Source organism: Heteronotia binoei, chromosome 8 (assembly GCF_032191835.1).
Source record: "Heteronotia binoei isolate CCM8104 ecotype False Entrance Well chromosome 8, APGP_CSIRO_Hbin_v1, whole genome shotgun sequence".
NCBI lineage: Eukaryota > Metazoa > Chordata > Lepidosauria > Squamata > Gekkonidae > Heteronotia > Heteronotia binoei.
In genome coordinates, this window is record NC_083230.1 from 29,291,861 (window position 1) to 29,307,863 (window position 16,003).

Here is a 16,003-nt window from a genome sequence, read left to right on the forward strand (position 1 = left end):
ATCGATGATGCCAGGAGTGGTGCTGGAGCCAGAGATGGAGCGAGCCTAACAGAGAGAGAAAGAGAGTGGTCTTGAGAGACGTAGGCCAGCCAGAGGGGCAACAGGGTGCAGTAACCCGGCCCACCACCCTACTCTGAGACCTCCCGGCCACCCCAGGGCAGGGTCCCGGGGACCACAGGGTTACAGCAGCACGAAGGGTGGGGCCCCCTGGACCAGGCGGGGCGTGACAGTTATATAATAAATTTCATATGATAGCACAGCCTACAGCCTATTTTCTCTTAAGGCAGTTGCATGTTGTGCTGCCAGTATGTACAAGTAATTAGAATCTGCTTCTTACCTCTTCTTTCATCATGGCTCTGGATTTCAACTTTTTGCCCAAAATAGTCTTGGAGTTTCACATCCAAACAGAAATAGTATTGCCTACATTCTTCCCAATCCCAAAGACTGATGAAGAATGCCATTTGCACTCATTAGACATTTGGAAAGTCCTTCTTTTCTTTTTGGACAGAACACATCCATTCCATAAGGACACTCATCTCTTTGTTGCCTATATGGGACACAAGAAGGACCTCAAGCTGTCACCACAGAGGTTATCCACGTGGCTTGCGGAAACAATCAAATTATGCTATCTTTAAGCCAAGTGACCCCTTGCAAGACCAGTGAGCGCTCTTTCCACAAGAGTGATTGCCATGTCCACTACATTTCTTACCTTTCCACGAAATCTGTAAGGCAGCTATCTGGGCCACAGCAAACACATTTGTGAAACATTAAGCTCTGGATATCTGCAAGAGGTGACGGGCAACAGTGAGGTGTTTGGTTCTTCAATTAGACTGCAGTTGAGATGATGCCAGCACTCTCCTCCAGGAAGGACGGAGCTTGCTACTCTCCCACAGGTGTGATGCACAGAGATCACAAATAAAATAAACAGATTGCTTACCTGTAACTGATGATCTTTGAGTGGCCATCTGTGGATCCATACCACCCAACCACCTTCCGTGTCTGCTGTCAGTCTAGAAGTTGTTGTATCTGGTTGATCAGTGGTCAGAAGAAACTGGCGGGGATCTCTGTGTCCCACTTCCTGGGCATACACAGTGGAGTTCCTAGGAATGCTCAGAGGAAAGGGCGTAACAAATCCTCACTGTGGAGCTTAGAAATCAATTATTGGGGTCGGCACACCTTGAGTCCCAAGGGTGTGAATACACAGATGGCCACTTGAAGATCATTAGTCACAGGTAAGTAACCTGTTTTTCTAGCTTCCATATAATAACCTTTCTCAACAAAAAATTAAAATATAGAAGTATGGCAGCTTACTTACCTAGACGGTGTCAGTACTGCTAGGGGTTACTCTGATGCTTTAAGTGATGGCAGTTGGACACAACTGAGAATTTCTGCTGTAGAAGAATTTCTTCATTTTAGTTCTCTTGCGTAATGTTCATAAACTTTCTGTGAGACACTTTCTCCATGTGGAAGGGGGTGCATCCAATCTGGTTAGATCGTACAGTTCCATTCCACTACCACTAGCAGAGGAGTATGTTACTCCAGCACCGGAGAAAAAGGATGGCCATTAGAAGATAAGAGCTTGAGGATCTAAAACATAGAAGGTTTTTATACAACAGTAATGTAGGATGTGAATTTGTGTTAGGTTTGCATAAATTATTTACTTATTCTTTGTTTTTGAACAGTTTGACAATGAAAAGAAGAAGGTGAAAAAATTGGCAGAATTAAAACGCTCAGTGGAAATTCGGCTAGGTCAAGAAATGAAGAGAAACATTGAATTACAAAAAGAATGCAATGGGTAAGTAGACTTCAGTTGTTCAGAAAGTAATAAAGAAGTGGATGCTTTGGTTTATACAATTTCTGCTTGAAATGCATCATTCTTATTACGTTGCAAATTACATTCATAGATAATATGCAAGAGGGTTGGGATTCTATCCTACTTTCCTCTAGAGAATATGCGCAAGTCTAATTTCTCATTTTCTTAAACCTTTTTCTTTTGAAAACAGGATGTAAACATCATATCTAATGTCTAAGAGCTGGCCCCATGTGGATAAAAAAATCTTCAAAATGGAGCTAGTTCCAAGTACAATCAGCTTTACAGAAACATTGGGCGTTTTCACACAGGGCTTACCCCGGAGCGACGTCCCTCTTCACCGTGCAGCGTCTGCACGGATTTCGCACCAACTACTCCGCAGAACCAGGAAGAGCCGCGAAGTGCCGCGGCTTTTGCGTCGCAAATGTAAACCGCCAAAAACCAGTTTACATTTGCGACGCAAAAGCCACGGCTCTGCGGAGCAGTTGGTGCGAAATCCGCGCAGACGCTGCGCGGTGAAGAGGGACGTCTCTCCGGGGTAAGCCCTGTGCGAAAACGCCCATTGCATCCAGGGGTTATTTTGTAGAAAAAAGGTGCAGGAACTCAGTAACATATCTCATTTGCATATGCCTCAGGATCTATGTGCAGCTCCCCAATGCATGGAGACCCTGGCTGGAGGTACAGGAGCTGCACTCCTGTGAGCTCCTGCTGAATTCAAGCCCTGATTGCATCTGTTAAAAAATATGAGTTAACATGCCCCCACGAAACAAGCAAACATTCAGAGCTATGACTGAACATGCTCAGACACCACACACACATACAACTTCTGGAGCTTAGCTGGCATTCTGGGTTGCTGTAGCATCCCAAAATGTGCATGACATTGCAGCAGTGGCCACAAACACCAGGAGGAAATGAGGGGGGAAGGAAATGGTGTTGGAGTCAGTGCATACATGTTGAGGTAAGAACAGAGCCATTGTAAGGTTGAGAAGCAAAGCCAGACCCAGGAGAATAAGTAAAAGGCAGAGAGGAAATGGAATTTCCATCCTTTTTAGTACAGTTCTAATACTTCCCTGGGAATAAACTCCATTGAATAGACCTTAGTAGTAGTCTGAGTGGATCAGCTTAGGATATCATTTTTAAAGTCCTTGCAAGGCTCCCTATCATAATAGATAAAAATAAATTCAGAATCTGTGTAATCAAAGAGTGGAATAGGCACTGAGTGTCTGGGTAAGCAGTGACCAAAGATACTTAGCCTCCAGAGTGAAAGAAGATGGAGGCAGCCCCACAATGATGGGGAATGAAGGACAGCTACTGTTTCCTGTCATCTATTGAATTGCTGCTGCTATCACTGCCAAAGATGATCACTTCAGCCAATGAAATTAACATGCACTTCATTAGTGCATTTCCGGTACAGTGCCAGAATTTACTCCATTTGAGTCTATGATGATTCTAAAATTGGGTATTAAGCAAAGAACACGTTGAAGTCACTCTACTTTACAGTTTTCATTCAGCAAAGTTCTTTTACATTCTCCAGCAAAGAATGCCCCTATGGGTGGACATTAAAATTCTTCATAGCTCACTTTCAGAAATGAAAACAAAATTTACTCCATTTTTTTTTCTCATCAGTGGTTTTTTTTCAATGGTTTTCAATAATTTTTATCCTGCAGAATTAAGAAGCTTTTAAAAACAACTAAAAAGAAAATGAAAGAATATGAGAGTGGGGAGAACTCATCTCAAACTATCCTTTCAGGAGCAATGAAGACCAGATACTCAGAAATAGACATAGAAGTTGGAAAGCTAAAAACAAAGGTATATTCTAGTGTTTGCTTTCATATAATTATTACCTTTTATGAACTGAACATCATATAGCTAATAAAAATGTGTCCTTCCCTCCCACCCCCCCCCACCCCCCCAGAGGTTAAAAATCTTGATAGAGTTAAGGCTTATGTTTCTGTAAACTTTTGAGTTATGCAGAAAAATATGAAAGGGTTTTTTTAAGGTTTGCAGGCTAACTCTTCCTCAACAGAGGTGTTATAGAGGAGGCAAAAAATTAGGTGATAGCAACAAAAATAGGACTCTTTAGTGGAAATAAGAGAGTATATTGCTAGTAGGGAGAGGAAGTGAAAGGGTAGGGAAGGGGAGAATAGAGAGTAGCCAAGTCTGGGGAGAATCAAAAAGGATGCAAAAAAGGAGGGGGGGTTGGGGGGGAACAGGTGAAAGGAGAAGACTCAAAGCAAGAGGGGAGACACCTTGGGGGACTGTGGTGTGGAAGGAGAGCTGGCAAGGGGCAGGAGAGCAGGTGGTGATAAACAGTGGGGAAGGAAAAAGAGCAGGTGGGCATCTGAGTTTACAGAAAAGGAGGAGGAAACAGGTGCCTATATATCTGAAAAACTGTAGCTGTTAATGTGTGTGAATGTGCTTAATCAATAATTATTATATGAAAAAGGGAGGAGTGTGAGTCACCAAGGGACTGAAAGACATATGGGGAGCATAAATGGATCAGAGGGAAGGTGGGTGCAAACTGCAGCAAGAGGGTGGTAGCAGGGGCCAGTGGAGGAATTAATGGGATTTCCTCTCCCCTAATTGATTCCCCACTTCTCCACATGCAACTGCTGAGTGACCTTGGGTCAGTCACAGTTCTTGAAAGAGCTCTCTCAGCCTCACCTACCTCACAGGGTGTCTATTGGGAGGAGATGAAGGGAAAGGAGATTGCTCTGAGACACTGAGTGAAAGGTGGGATATAAATCCAATCTCTTGTCTTCTATACATTCTCATGCCTCCTCATATGTTTACTTACTTGTTTTAGTACAGCCACACAGCAAATGTCTCTAAAAGTGTAACCATCTTTGCAGTAAATAGTTAAGTGGGGCAAATAGCATAGTCCACAATATTAGTATACAAATATTTAACCTTTATCTGATTTAGTTGATTCTAACAAGTTCCCTGTTTTGAGATCATGAGCATTTGTTTCCTTCAGATAGAAGAACTTTCTCACCAACTGGAGGTTGAGTCAACTAGGTGTACTCAATTAGAATCTATAAATTGTGATTTGCAAGAACAGTTGACTTCTGTGAAGATACTCCATAAGGATCATGAGAAACTGGAGAAAAACAAACTGCAGCTAGAAGATGAAGTAGCTAATCTCAAACGTTATGTACAGAGTAATATGATGGACTACAGTCAAAGAGAACAATACAAGAGAGAAGTTGAAGAGCGAGCTAGGCAAGAAATCAGGCAAAAACTTGAAGAAGTCAATTTGTTTTTGCAGGTAATTTCTTATAACCCTGTAGTTAAGATAATCTTTTATATTTTAAAAAAAAGATTTTATCAAATGCTCTCTGATTGGTCAGCACATATTGAGAAATTGGTCAGCGGATATTGAGAAAAAATTTCAAAGCAATGGGTTTATCTCTAGAACTACTGTCCATGCTGTCCTTCACTGCCACAGTTCAACAAATTAAAAACAGGTTGCTAAATATTGAGTGCTAAAACTATACAGTCTGGCTAAGAAAACTTGTTCCTTACTGAGCTTTGAGATCCCTCTCAGTACTGGGAAAATGGCCTCATACCTATCCATTTTGCAGGTGCCACAGCAGCATAGAGCTTTTTCTCTTGCCAGATGTAATGCCATGCCCTCTGCCATTCTTTATAGCAGATTCAACAAGACAGCCTACTCAGTCAGATACTGCCTCTGTAAACAAAAATGTATTGAGTCAATTACTCACATTCTTTTTTATTGACACTTGTATACAGATCTGTGTCACAAATATTTACATCCTCTTTTAGTTAGCATGGGTGATTGTTCTGATGCACTTAAGGTCTATAGGCTTTTGAACGATTCTTCATCTAGTGTCACTGAGAAGGTGGCCAAGTTTCTTTACTCTGTTTAAAGGGACGCCAAAGGATCTCATAGAAACACTTTATGTTTATGCTTACTCAGATGTATATGTACGCAATTGTTCCATTTTACTTTTTTTAACTAATTTGCTCTGATATATATATATTCATATATTTGATGCCAATAATTTGACTTTACTTGACTATATTTTACTGATGCCACCCAGTTAACATTCTGGCTTGGATCCCGCAGTGAATCTCTGCTAATGGAAGGCATTTCCATCAGCAGAACAAGACTTCCACTCCTGATGAAACACGAATGCTCTAGTAAAGTTGGAGTATAGGAGGAGTATGAGTAGTGAATTAGGGGCATGGAAATGGGAGAGGGAATTTATTCTGGGATAGATGTCTCTATCTAATCTTTGTAGTTCTACTTGTGTTTATTGACATTTGGTTGAAAGGGGTGAATATTTTTTTTTTCTTTTAGCTAATAATATAGTATTATATGTCCTAGACACAGGCGGCCTCACAAGAAACTTTGGAACAAATAAGAGCTGCTAATAATGCGTCTGTGAAAAATCAACTGGAATACAGAATTAGTGAACTGGAATCTGAGTTGGCCAGACTAAAGAACAGTCAGCAAGACAATATCATTCGTAGAGAGTCTACACATACAGAACTGGAAAGATACAAAGGGCTGTATTTAGAAGAGCTGAAAATTAGGAAGGCTTTGGGAAACAAACTGGATCGGTAAGTCAGAGGTCTTGTGTGGGAAAACATTACGGTTGTTGTCTTGAGACATTCTTCCGTGTTTCCTTTACTGTGATGTGAATCAGATCAGGAAATCTCGTTTGGTACAGAGCACACAATGAAAAATGGTTTAGCTAACTGCAGCATTAGACTTTTCTCACAAATGCCAAACATGTCCCTCTGGAGCACTGAGAATCTGTTGTCTTTCTAACAACATAGACACTCTCTTTTTATCATTATATTACACTGGGGGTAGGTGAAGTTTTACCCAAAGTGCTGAATTAAATACAGTATCTATGAAGAGGCTGGTGGGCTGGCAAACAAAAAAGAGAGAGAGAGGTAAGGATTGTGATGGAAGCTCCGTCTGAAGGGGCATGAGGGTAGCAGCAGTGAAATCACAGTGTTTGGTCTTCAGACATGCAGAAACTTATGTATATATACACAGAGTATCCTGAGTACAAAATGTGTGTCCTTTAAAGATGGTCCATTAACCATTTGCCCTCTGCTGAACTTCTTACAGAACTAATGAGAAATTATCAGAAGCCAATGCCAAGCTCCTTCATGAACGACAGAGAAACAAGTCTTTACTTACCAGTGGCTTTGTAAGTGGAAGCCTTTCAGCAAATCCAGTCTTTGAAACAGTTCCGTTTGGAAATCTTAGTAGTAATATAGCATTAAATAGAACTCTTAGTGTTGGAGGAGGATTCATGAACCCATCTGGAAATGCATTGTCCTCAAAAAATAGAGTGGAAGCTTACTTGGCAAAGGTTAGTAATAGCTAATGTCATTGTAATCTTTTTTTAAATTATTTATTTAATTCTCTCATCTTGGGTCATGTTCACAGGAATGGCTGCTTCATTTCAATAGGCACGCTTTAAGTCCTTGACTTTTTTTAGCTCCTTTAAGTATTTTAACACTAAGAGAGGAGTTAAACCAAGGAAGGAGAACAAAGTTTTCATGGAAGATGTGTGATGCCATATAGTAGTGTTAAGGCCTACAAGCATGTAACACACCTTGCTTATCGTACAGCCCCAATGTTCATTTTAAAGGCACAGCCCAATGTTGATTTTGAAGATGCACTTTACCTGTTATGTAAAGTACGCTTTTATTTGCACTTACAACGAATCATCATAGCTCAATTTCCTAAGCTTTCAAACATGAATGCCTCAGTGTTAGCAATTCAAGAATTTCAGTTTGTATACTAAGTAGAAAATTAAGTACAAGGGACTCCATATCCATCAAGGCTACAGTTGCATCAGGATAACTATCTTGGGGGGTGGGGCGCTGTGTAGGACGCCAGATCTGCTCCTCTAGTCCCCCCTCTCCACAGTGGTTTTAGCTCTAAAACTTAGCTCTTTTAATGGGGAAGACAGGCTCATTAAAAGCAGCACAAAATAAGCCCCTCGTGCAGCCTCCATGCTTGCTTTTTACTCCTAAGTTGCCCAGCAGGAGCACAGCCTCTGAAAGAAAGTCAGCAACAAATATGGCATCCGGAGCTCCGAAACCACAGGAATTGCCTAATCTTGAAGCTACATCAATTCAGGCATTACAAGAATCGCTTCAAAACTCTTTGAAGCTTATGGAGGCTTCAATTTTAAACACAATCTTTGACAAACTTGCAAGTATTTTAAGCCAGGGACTGACCAAATCGCTGACTTATCTGCAGCTATTATGAACGTGTCTCAGAAGGCTGAAATTGCATACAGTTTAAGCCTGACAAATCAAGAATTTGGGCAGCAGATGCAAGAAGAACTGCAACTCTTAAGAGATAGAACAGTGATTCTGGAAGGGAAAACATTTGGCGTCTTCAGCATGAAACTGTTAGAGATTATACCTCTTATTCCCCGAGGTCTCATTCTTATTCAAGATAAGACTATATCTTAGTATCTCAACCCTTGGTAAGATGGTTTATAGAGACAGAAATAGGTCCTGTACTTTGGTCAGACCATGCACCTGTCTTAGGAACAATGGGAAAAATGAGAATTAAATCTACAGAATTTACTTGGGTTTGGGACAAATCTCTTCTATCACAAGAATCAGTAAGGACACAAATAGTTTCTGAAATTAAACAGTGTTTTTATTAAACAAACCTGAAGATACATCACAAATAATTAATTGGGAAGCCATGAAAGCTACCATTAGAGGCTCTTTGATTTCTATTTCATCCAATCTAAGGAAAGAAAGGAGAGAAAAAAAAATCAATACTTTATTGCAGAATATAAAAGACATAGAAACACAACATAAAACCACAGGAAGTAAGCAAATATCTTAAAAGTTGCAGGCTGAACGTAAAGTTTTAGAAGCTATAGAAACAATGAAAATACAAAAACAACTTATTTATATAAAACAAAGGCACTGGCAGAGGACTGCTAAACTCTAAGACTATTGTCCTGACAAGTTAAAGAGAAGAGACCTGCTAGTCAAATTTACTTAATCAGACAAGAGAGGAACACATCAAACAGATTCAAATAAAATAGCTACCTGTTTTGCAGAATATTATAAAACATTGTATTAATCTAAACACCCAGATGAATTAATGATCACAGATTTTTTGCAGAAATCAAACTTGCTTTCTAAACTCAAAAATTAACATAAATAATTGTTAAACTCAAAAATAATGGAAAAGGAAGTACTAGACAGTATTAGCACATTAAAAAATAACACAACAGGGTACCCAAATAAGTTCTATAAAGTTTTTAAAAATGAATTAGCTGATCCTCTAGTAAACTTGTGTAATTATATCTTGGAAACTGGTCAGATGCCACCAACATGGGTGGAAACTACTATAGTGGTTTTCTCTAAGCCTAACAAAAACCTTACTGATATGTCCTCGTACAGACCTATTTCACTTTTAAACACTGATGGGAATTTTTTTTCTAAATTACTGGCCAAAAGACTAAAACAGATTTTACCAAATTATATTAATATGGATCAAACTGGCTTTTTGCCAAAATGAAATCTAGCTGATAATATTTGGAAAACTTTAAATCTTATTTATCATTGTAGGGTTACACAAGAAGAAGCTATTCTATTACTGCTAAACGTGGAAAAAGCTTTCAACAGCTTTTTTTAGAATTGATGGGTTTTGGCCAGAAATTCTTAAATGCTGTTGGAGATATATATGAAAAACTGGTGGATAGAATTAAAACTAACAACTTTTTATCCCATTTTATTGAAATTACAAAAGGGTACCAGACAAGGGTGCCCATTATCTGCCTCTTTTTTTTTTTGCAGTTGAACCTTTAGCAGAAGCTATAAGATGAAATCAAAAGGTTCATGGGATCACTTTAGGAAATACAACATATAAGATTAGTTTCTATGCTGATGATCTAACCCTTAGACTCACATTGCACGAGACCGTTAGACTCACTGAATGAAATACAATCAATAACTTTTCAATTTGGTAAAATCTCAGGACTGTCTATTAATCAAAATCTGAACTATTTCCAATTAACTTAAAAAAATACAACTGTACGTGTACTTAAGAATAATTTTAAATTTAATTGGACTTAGAAAGCTAGTAAATACTTGGGCATACGTATCCCTCTCGATTTGATAGAACTATTTCATTTTAATTTTGTGAGATTGCACCAAGAAATAAAAAAAAATCAAACATGGAATAAGCAAGAGCTAACATGGTCAGATAGATTTCATTAATTAAAAATGTTGTTTTACCAAGATATTTATTTTTATTCAGAACTCTGCCCGTTGAAATATTGCCAGGAGTTCTGGCAGAATCGCAAAGGGATCTCAATAAGTTTCCTTGGGCATATAAAAAGCCAAGGATGTGTCACAGTATAATGCACAGATTGACTTGTCGAGGAGGTATGGAAGTACCAGATCTTGCTTTGTATTATGAGGCAGTTAATTTAGAAGCTGTATCGAGAGCTGCACTCACATCCCCTCCACCATCCTCAGAGGAGCTTGGGGTAGAATATATGCTTCTCACTAGAGGTGTGCAGCAAAGAGAAAAGGGGTAGTTTGTGGATATATGAGAGTAAAAAAATATTGTATTCGCAGTTTCCTAGGTTCCAAATACTGGTATGGTATTTGGATCCTGGTGGTTTTCCCCCTCACTCGGGTTTCTGATTGTTTTGGTTGCACTATTCCCTTTGGGCGATGTGGAGAAACGCCATTTTAGTCAGTGGTGGTGCTTCATTTGGCAGGGGTCAGTAAATCCCTCAGCCGGCTTTGTAGCCTTCCCCTCACTCCCCCCCTCCCTTCCAGAGCCAAACCAACAATGTTAGGGGGAAAATCTCCTAGAGAGGCAGGAAGTGCTGTTGTTCCTTGCATGTGTTAGGCAGGAAGAGAAGCCAGATTTGAACTGGGGCTCGAGCGAGCATGTGGTGAGCAATGGAGGCTCCTGCCTGGGAGGGCCCAGGCAGGCGGACTAAGTAAGTAATTCACAAGACAGGGCAAGTTTAGATCAGGGCCAGCAGGATGCGTTTATAATCAACTTTTCTTTGTTATGCTGTGTGCTGTGCTGTGCTAACTTTTTAAATGCAACTGTTTTTGTTTTGTTTTTCTTTTCCTATCTCGTTCTCTTTTTAAATAAATATATTTTTACTGTTTAAATGCTGGCAGTCAATCTCTGTACCACATAGATCCCCAAACCGCTTTAGACCACGCTGTTTTTAGGAAGGGGGCCCCAGGAAAGGGGGAAGGCATGCAGTTGGATAAGGTGCCAATCCTCCAGGGGTGCCCCAAAGAAGTGCTGAGGTCTCTGTGAAACCCAAGTACAGGGTGGCAGAGGACCTGGAGGCCTAGCCTCACAGCTGGAGAGGGGGATTGGGAGTCCTGTTCCTCTCAATCTGAACCCCGGGACTGAGCAGGTGGTGGCAGCAAGCCCAAGGGGCAGGAGGAGAAATAGCTCCCTCCAGGAGTTGGCGACTCAATAGGGAGCTGACGGGACCGGGTCTGAAGGCAGAATCGGGCCGGTTCCGCCACAGGCGATATTTCCAGGTGGGTGAGGCATGTTTATAAAGGTACTGGCACCACAATTACAGGGGAGCTGCAGGTGCTTGCCCTTTAAACAACCCTAAAGTTCAAGTAAATTAGACCAAGGGTCCAGTTCTATGATTCCCTGAACAAAGTTCAGGTCCCCAGCCATCCTCTGTTGTTTCCTATGGAGGAAAAAAGACACAAAAATGTAAAATTGGATATTGCTAAGTCTAAACAATGTAAAATGCAAGAATCTGAACTTCTGTAAAACGCAAGAATCTGAATGTAAAATGAAAACATCCACAAACAAGGCCAACCTGACACAAATCAGCAAACAATGAACTTTTAAAAAACAACAAAGACACTTCAGACTCTCAGCCAATACAAGCCACAGGATACATAGAAACACTGGGGGAGGAGGGGGGAAAACAGTCCTGAGAGCCTGCAATTGCTGGCTCCAGATATTCCCAGTTAATCCCAAATATTTACAGGATTTTTCAGGATCCATTTTTCAATATCCAAAAAATTCCAAGTATATTTGGGAGACTCCAGTTCCACAACTGTTAATTTTGCAATCAGTTATCCAGCTTAGCTACCTATTACATCGCTGTGGAAACTACCACTGTTCTCGATTTAGATCCACCATGTTTTGCTTAGAATCATTGAGTCGGAAGGAACCCCCCAGGGTCATCTAATCTAACCCCCTGCACAATGCAGGAAATTCACAAATACCTCTCCCTAAGTTCCCAGGATCAACATTGCTATCAGACGGCTTCTTTTAAAAGTTGGTAGTGCTCATTAACAACTCCATGTCTGCTTATTTCTCAGTGCATTTTTATAGTCTTGTCAAATGCTGTGCTTGTTTACTCAGTGGGATTTTGTCCTAAGTGAATACACACAATTACATTCCTAGAGTAGGTCTGAATTCTTTAATATTATAGGTAAATTCATATTCTTAAACTGGTCGTTTTCATTTCAGTCTTCAAGAACTATACATTTATCACTTGTTCTTTACTTCTTCAGCTCCTTGATCAAAAGTCTGTTTCTTCTTTCTCTTCTCTACAACCAGATACTTAACAAGGTGTGTAGTCTTTGGCAAAGTTTAATGGTGTTACTCTTTGTGCTTGGCAAATATGACTACCATGACATTTCAGTTTATAATTCTGCATTACATTTTAGGCTAAAGACTTGACCAGAGACTCTTGCCTCAGACTGGGGCTCCTTGTACCTGAGGAAAGCACTATCATCATTAGCAGAATGGATCCACAGGATCCAATCCTAAGAGCTATGCTAATGAAAACAACAGAGGCAAACTTCTGTTTTTAAAGTCAACAGGAATTGTAGCTATAATTTTTATACCTCAGGCATCTGATCTATCCTCTCCACTAGAAATCTTTTTAGTGAGTTTTGCAAGCACTGTCTCACCGTCAACAGAGCCATTGAGAATCAAACTGATATATAATGGATGTTGTTGTGTAGCCAGGAAGGGTGGCATATAGAACTGTCTTTCATACTAAAGTTTACTTGAGAGTAGGTTCCACTGAAAGCAGTAGAACTTCTGAGTAAGCATGCATTTCATTGAGTTGTAAGAGGAAAAAAAAAACAGAGACCCAAAAATTATGATGGTTTCCCTTAATATAGATTGTCAGAGTTTCAGTAGATCACTCAATGTTATCAGTTTGTTTAAGAAACTAACATTTCCATTTTCTGTGCCAGTTCTATCCAAAGCAATTGATTTTCAAAGCAACCAAAATTACCACTTTCTCAAAACACCACTCCAGACTACTTGCAAGTAACAAAAGAATGTCTCTAGCAATGTAAAGTTGTTATAAGTCCTTGGTCAATTACCTTCTCCTCAGCATCTCCATCTTTAATATGTAATAGTTACGTTCCAGCCTTCAAACAGACCTTAATTTTTTATGTTTAACGTACAGTGGGGAGGTGGTTCTCAAATACTGTCATGCAACCCATGTCTCCCTTTTGTTATCAAGTTGGTTGCAGTTAAGTAAAAAAGATTTCAAGGGTAGGTGAAAGCTGGCATAAAAAAACTGAGGGAAAATACTTGACCCAACATGTAGCTTGATGTGTTCGCATTTTGTCATCGGTGTACATTGCCATCTTTTATTTTATAGATATAAAATGTTAACTACGACCTAAATGTAATTTCAGATGCGAGTGGAACTAGAAAAACATATCACCAGAGAACTAGACCAAGGTATGTCAGCGAACCAGTATGTCAGTAAACTGTGTACTAGAACTTTTACATCTCTTCCTGCTATGAAGGTGCTAAAAGTATTCACTGCTCTTGTGCAAATATAAGAGTCAGCTCACCAGGGCCGGCACTTGGGAGTCAGCGAGGTAGGTGGCTGCCTGAGGCGCCACCTCGCCACAGGGGCGGGCAACCCGTCCCCGCTCACGCCAATCCCTGCGGTGCCTGCTTAGCTCCCTCTGAAGCAGGAGAGGGCCGCGCAAGGGGCAGACCAAACCACACATTCTTGAACAAAGAATGTGCGGCTCAGCCCAGCCCACCCCTACACAGGGTACATGTACATGTATGCTGAATTACTGGGTACACGTACATGTATGCTGAATTACTGCCACTTACCTTCCAAAGGTTTGTGATAGTGCTCTGTGTTTGAGAGTCGTGCTGTCTTCTTCTACATCCAATTATAAAGCAATCCTGTTGAGTGTCCAATATATGATCCATGACTACCATATATTGAAAATTGTAACTGAAATACGGTAGGGAGTGCCAGGGGAACTTTTGCAAATTACTCAATGATTCTCAGATATCTGGCTTCTGTTCTGTCCTAGCAAAACTCGGTATTTTCCGCGTTTGTTCCAAAAAATTAATTATTTTTAGAACTGTTCTTACATTATATTGTTGCCAGGGATGTCATATCAGTGTTTTCTGTGAACCCGTTTGAAAGCATTAGTTTTCATTTTGTTTTTCAGCCACTGCTGAACTCGATGTTGAATCAGTTAGAATCACCCCTGTGGGATCAATTGATGGATTTTCAAAAAACTTAAATATGGAACAAGATGACATCTCAAAGGCGATGCAGCAATACCTAGACGTGTTGAAGAAAAATTACGTGATTTAAATCTGTTGTAAACTGGTAGATAGTTTTATGTAACTTTATATTGCCTGAATACACAAGTAAAACTTGCTATAGTTAAAAATGTATTTTTAATTCTTTATTTACATTATTTATAATTTGCCTTTCTTACTGGGACTCACGGTGGATTATATAGAAGAAATCTATACGATCAGCCTACCAGAACTGAAGTACAGTAGGGGTCCTGAATGTGGTGCCCATGGATGCCATGATACCTGCCTAAACTTTTTCTGGTGCCTGCCAAGTGTTTTTTAAGAAAGTGGGCAGGGCCAGGTTGGGCTTTTGTCCTGCAAAGTTTCTGATCGGCTCTGTGGATTATTAAAAAGTGTTGCATTGGCCACAACTACCAGTACAGTACAAGGATCTTCACTGACTGAAAGTAAGCTGCTGCAGCCATTCTGTGGCTAGCTCTACCTCTAGCTGCAGCCATTTCATGGCAGAGACTACCACACTGCATCAGTATTCTAAAGGTGCCCGAAAGCTCAAAACGTTTGGGGGACCCTGAGGTGCAGTGTAAGTATTAACATGACATGCAAACGAAAGCAACCTGCTTACAGTTACAGATAGTATAGAGTACAGTCCCCAATCCTTTATGTCAAGTTTCTTTTTGAATCATATTGGTACAGTGCAGCCTTATTTCCTGCACAAAAAAACCTCTGTTGAATAATTAATCTTTGCATAGCTTATAGAAATCCAGGAAGGTGGGAAATCAGGAAGGCCATTCCATAAGGTGGAGGCCACAACAGAGAATGCATGCGTACAGGGCAGTTGTTGTTTTTGCCCATATGCAATGTGGTACTTGGCTCAGATGAGCAAAGCTGTCATGGTGGAGCATCAAGGGAATCATAGAATCACAGAGTTGGAAGGGACCTCTAGGGTCATCTAGTCCAACCCCCTGCACAATGCAGGAAACTCACAAACACCTCCCCCTAAATTCACAGAATCTTCATAATAATAATAATAAATAATAATAAATTTATTTTTATATCCCACCCTCCCCCGCCGAAGGCAGGCTCAGGGCGGCTCACAGGATATGGTGTATACCATGATTACAGTAAAATACAATCATTACTATAAAAACAGTTAGAATATAATTGTTACGTTCATAAATTAAGTTAAAAGTTAGATAAAGCAGTTAAACCATTCATTGCTGTCAGATGGCCATCTATCCTCTGTTTAAAAACCTCCAAGGAAGGAGAACCCACCACCTCCCAAGGAAGCCTGTTCCACTGAGGAATCGCTCTAACGGCCAGAAGTTCTTCCTAATGTTGAGCCAGAAACTCTTTTGATTTAATTTCAACCCATTGGGTCTGGTCCTACCTTCCAGGGCCACAGAAAACATTTCCACACCATCGTCTATATGACAGCTCTTCAAGTACTTGAAGATGGAGATCATATCACCTCTCAGCCGCCTCCTCTCCAGGCTAAGCATCCCCAGCTCCTTCAACCTTTCCTCATAGAACTTTGTCTCCAGACCCCTCACCATATTCGTCGCCCTCCTCTGGACCCGTTCCAGCTTACCTATATCCTTCTTAAAATGTGGTGC

The 16,003-nt window shown here is 40.4% G+C and overlaps 1 protein-coding gene across 1 annotated transcript in view; it reads left to right on the forward strand.

Annotated features, from left to right (window-relative positions):
* The window catches only part of ANKRD26 (ankyrin repeat domain containing 26), a 121,742-nt gene extending 107,221 nt beyond the window's left edge, over positions 1–14,521 (forward strand). Inside the window, exons 30-36 of the mRNA XM_060244401.1 lie at positions 1,683–1,795; positions 3,478–3,619; positions 4,788–5,078; positions 6,162–6,397; positions 6,918–7,164; positions 13,508–13,553; positions 14,294–14,521. Of these exons, the coding sequence (XP_060100384.1) occupies positions 1,683–1,795; positions 3,478–3,619; positions 4,788–5,078; positions 6,162–6,397; positions 6,918–7,164; positions 13,508–13,553; positions 14,294–14,442 (1,224 nt within the window). The 3' untranslated portion in view covers positions 14,443–14,521. The remainder of the gene's footprint in view (positions 1–1,682; positions 1,796–3,477; positions 3,620–4,787; positions 5,079–6,161; positions 6,398–6,917; positions 7,165–13,507; positions 13,554–14,293) is intronic.
* The last annotated feature ends 1,482 nt before the right edge of the window (positions 14,522–16,003 follow it).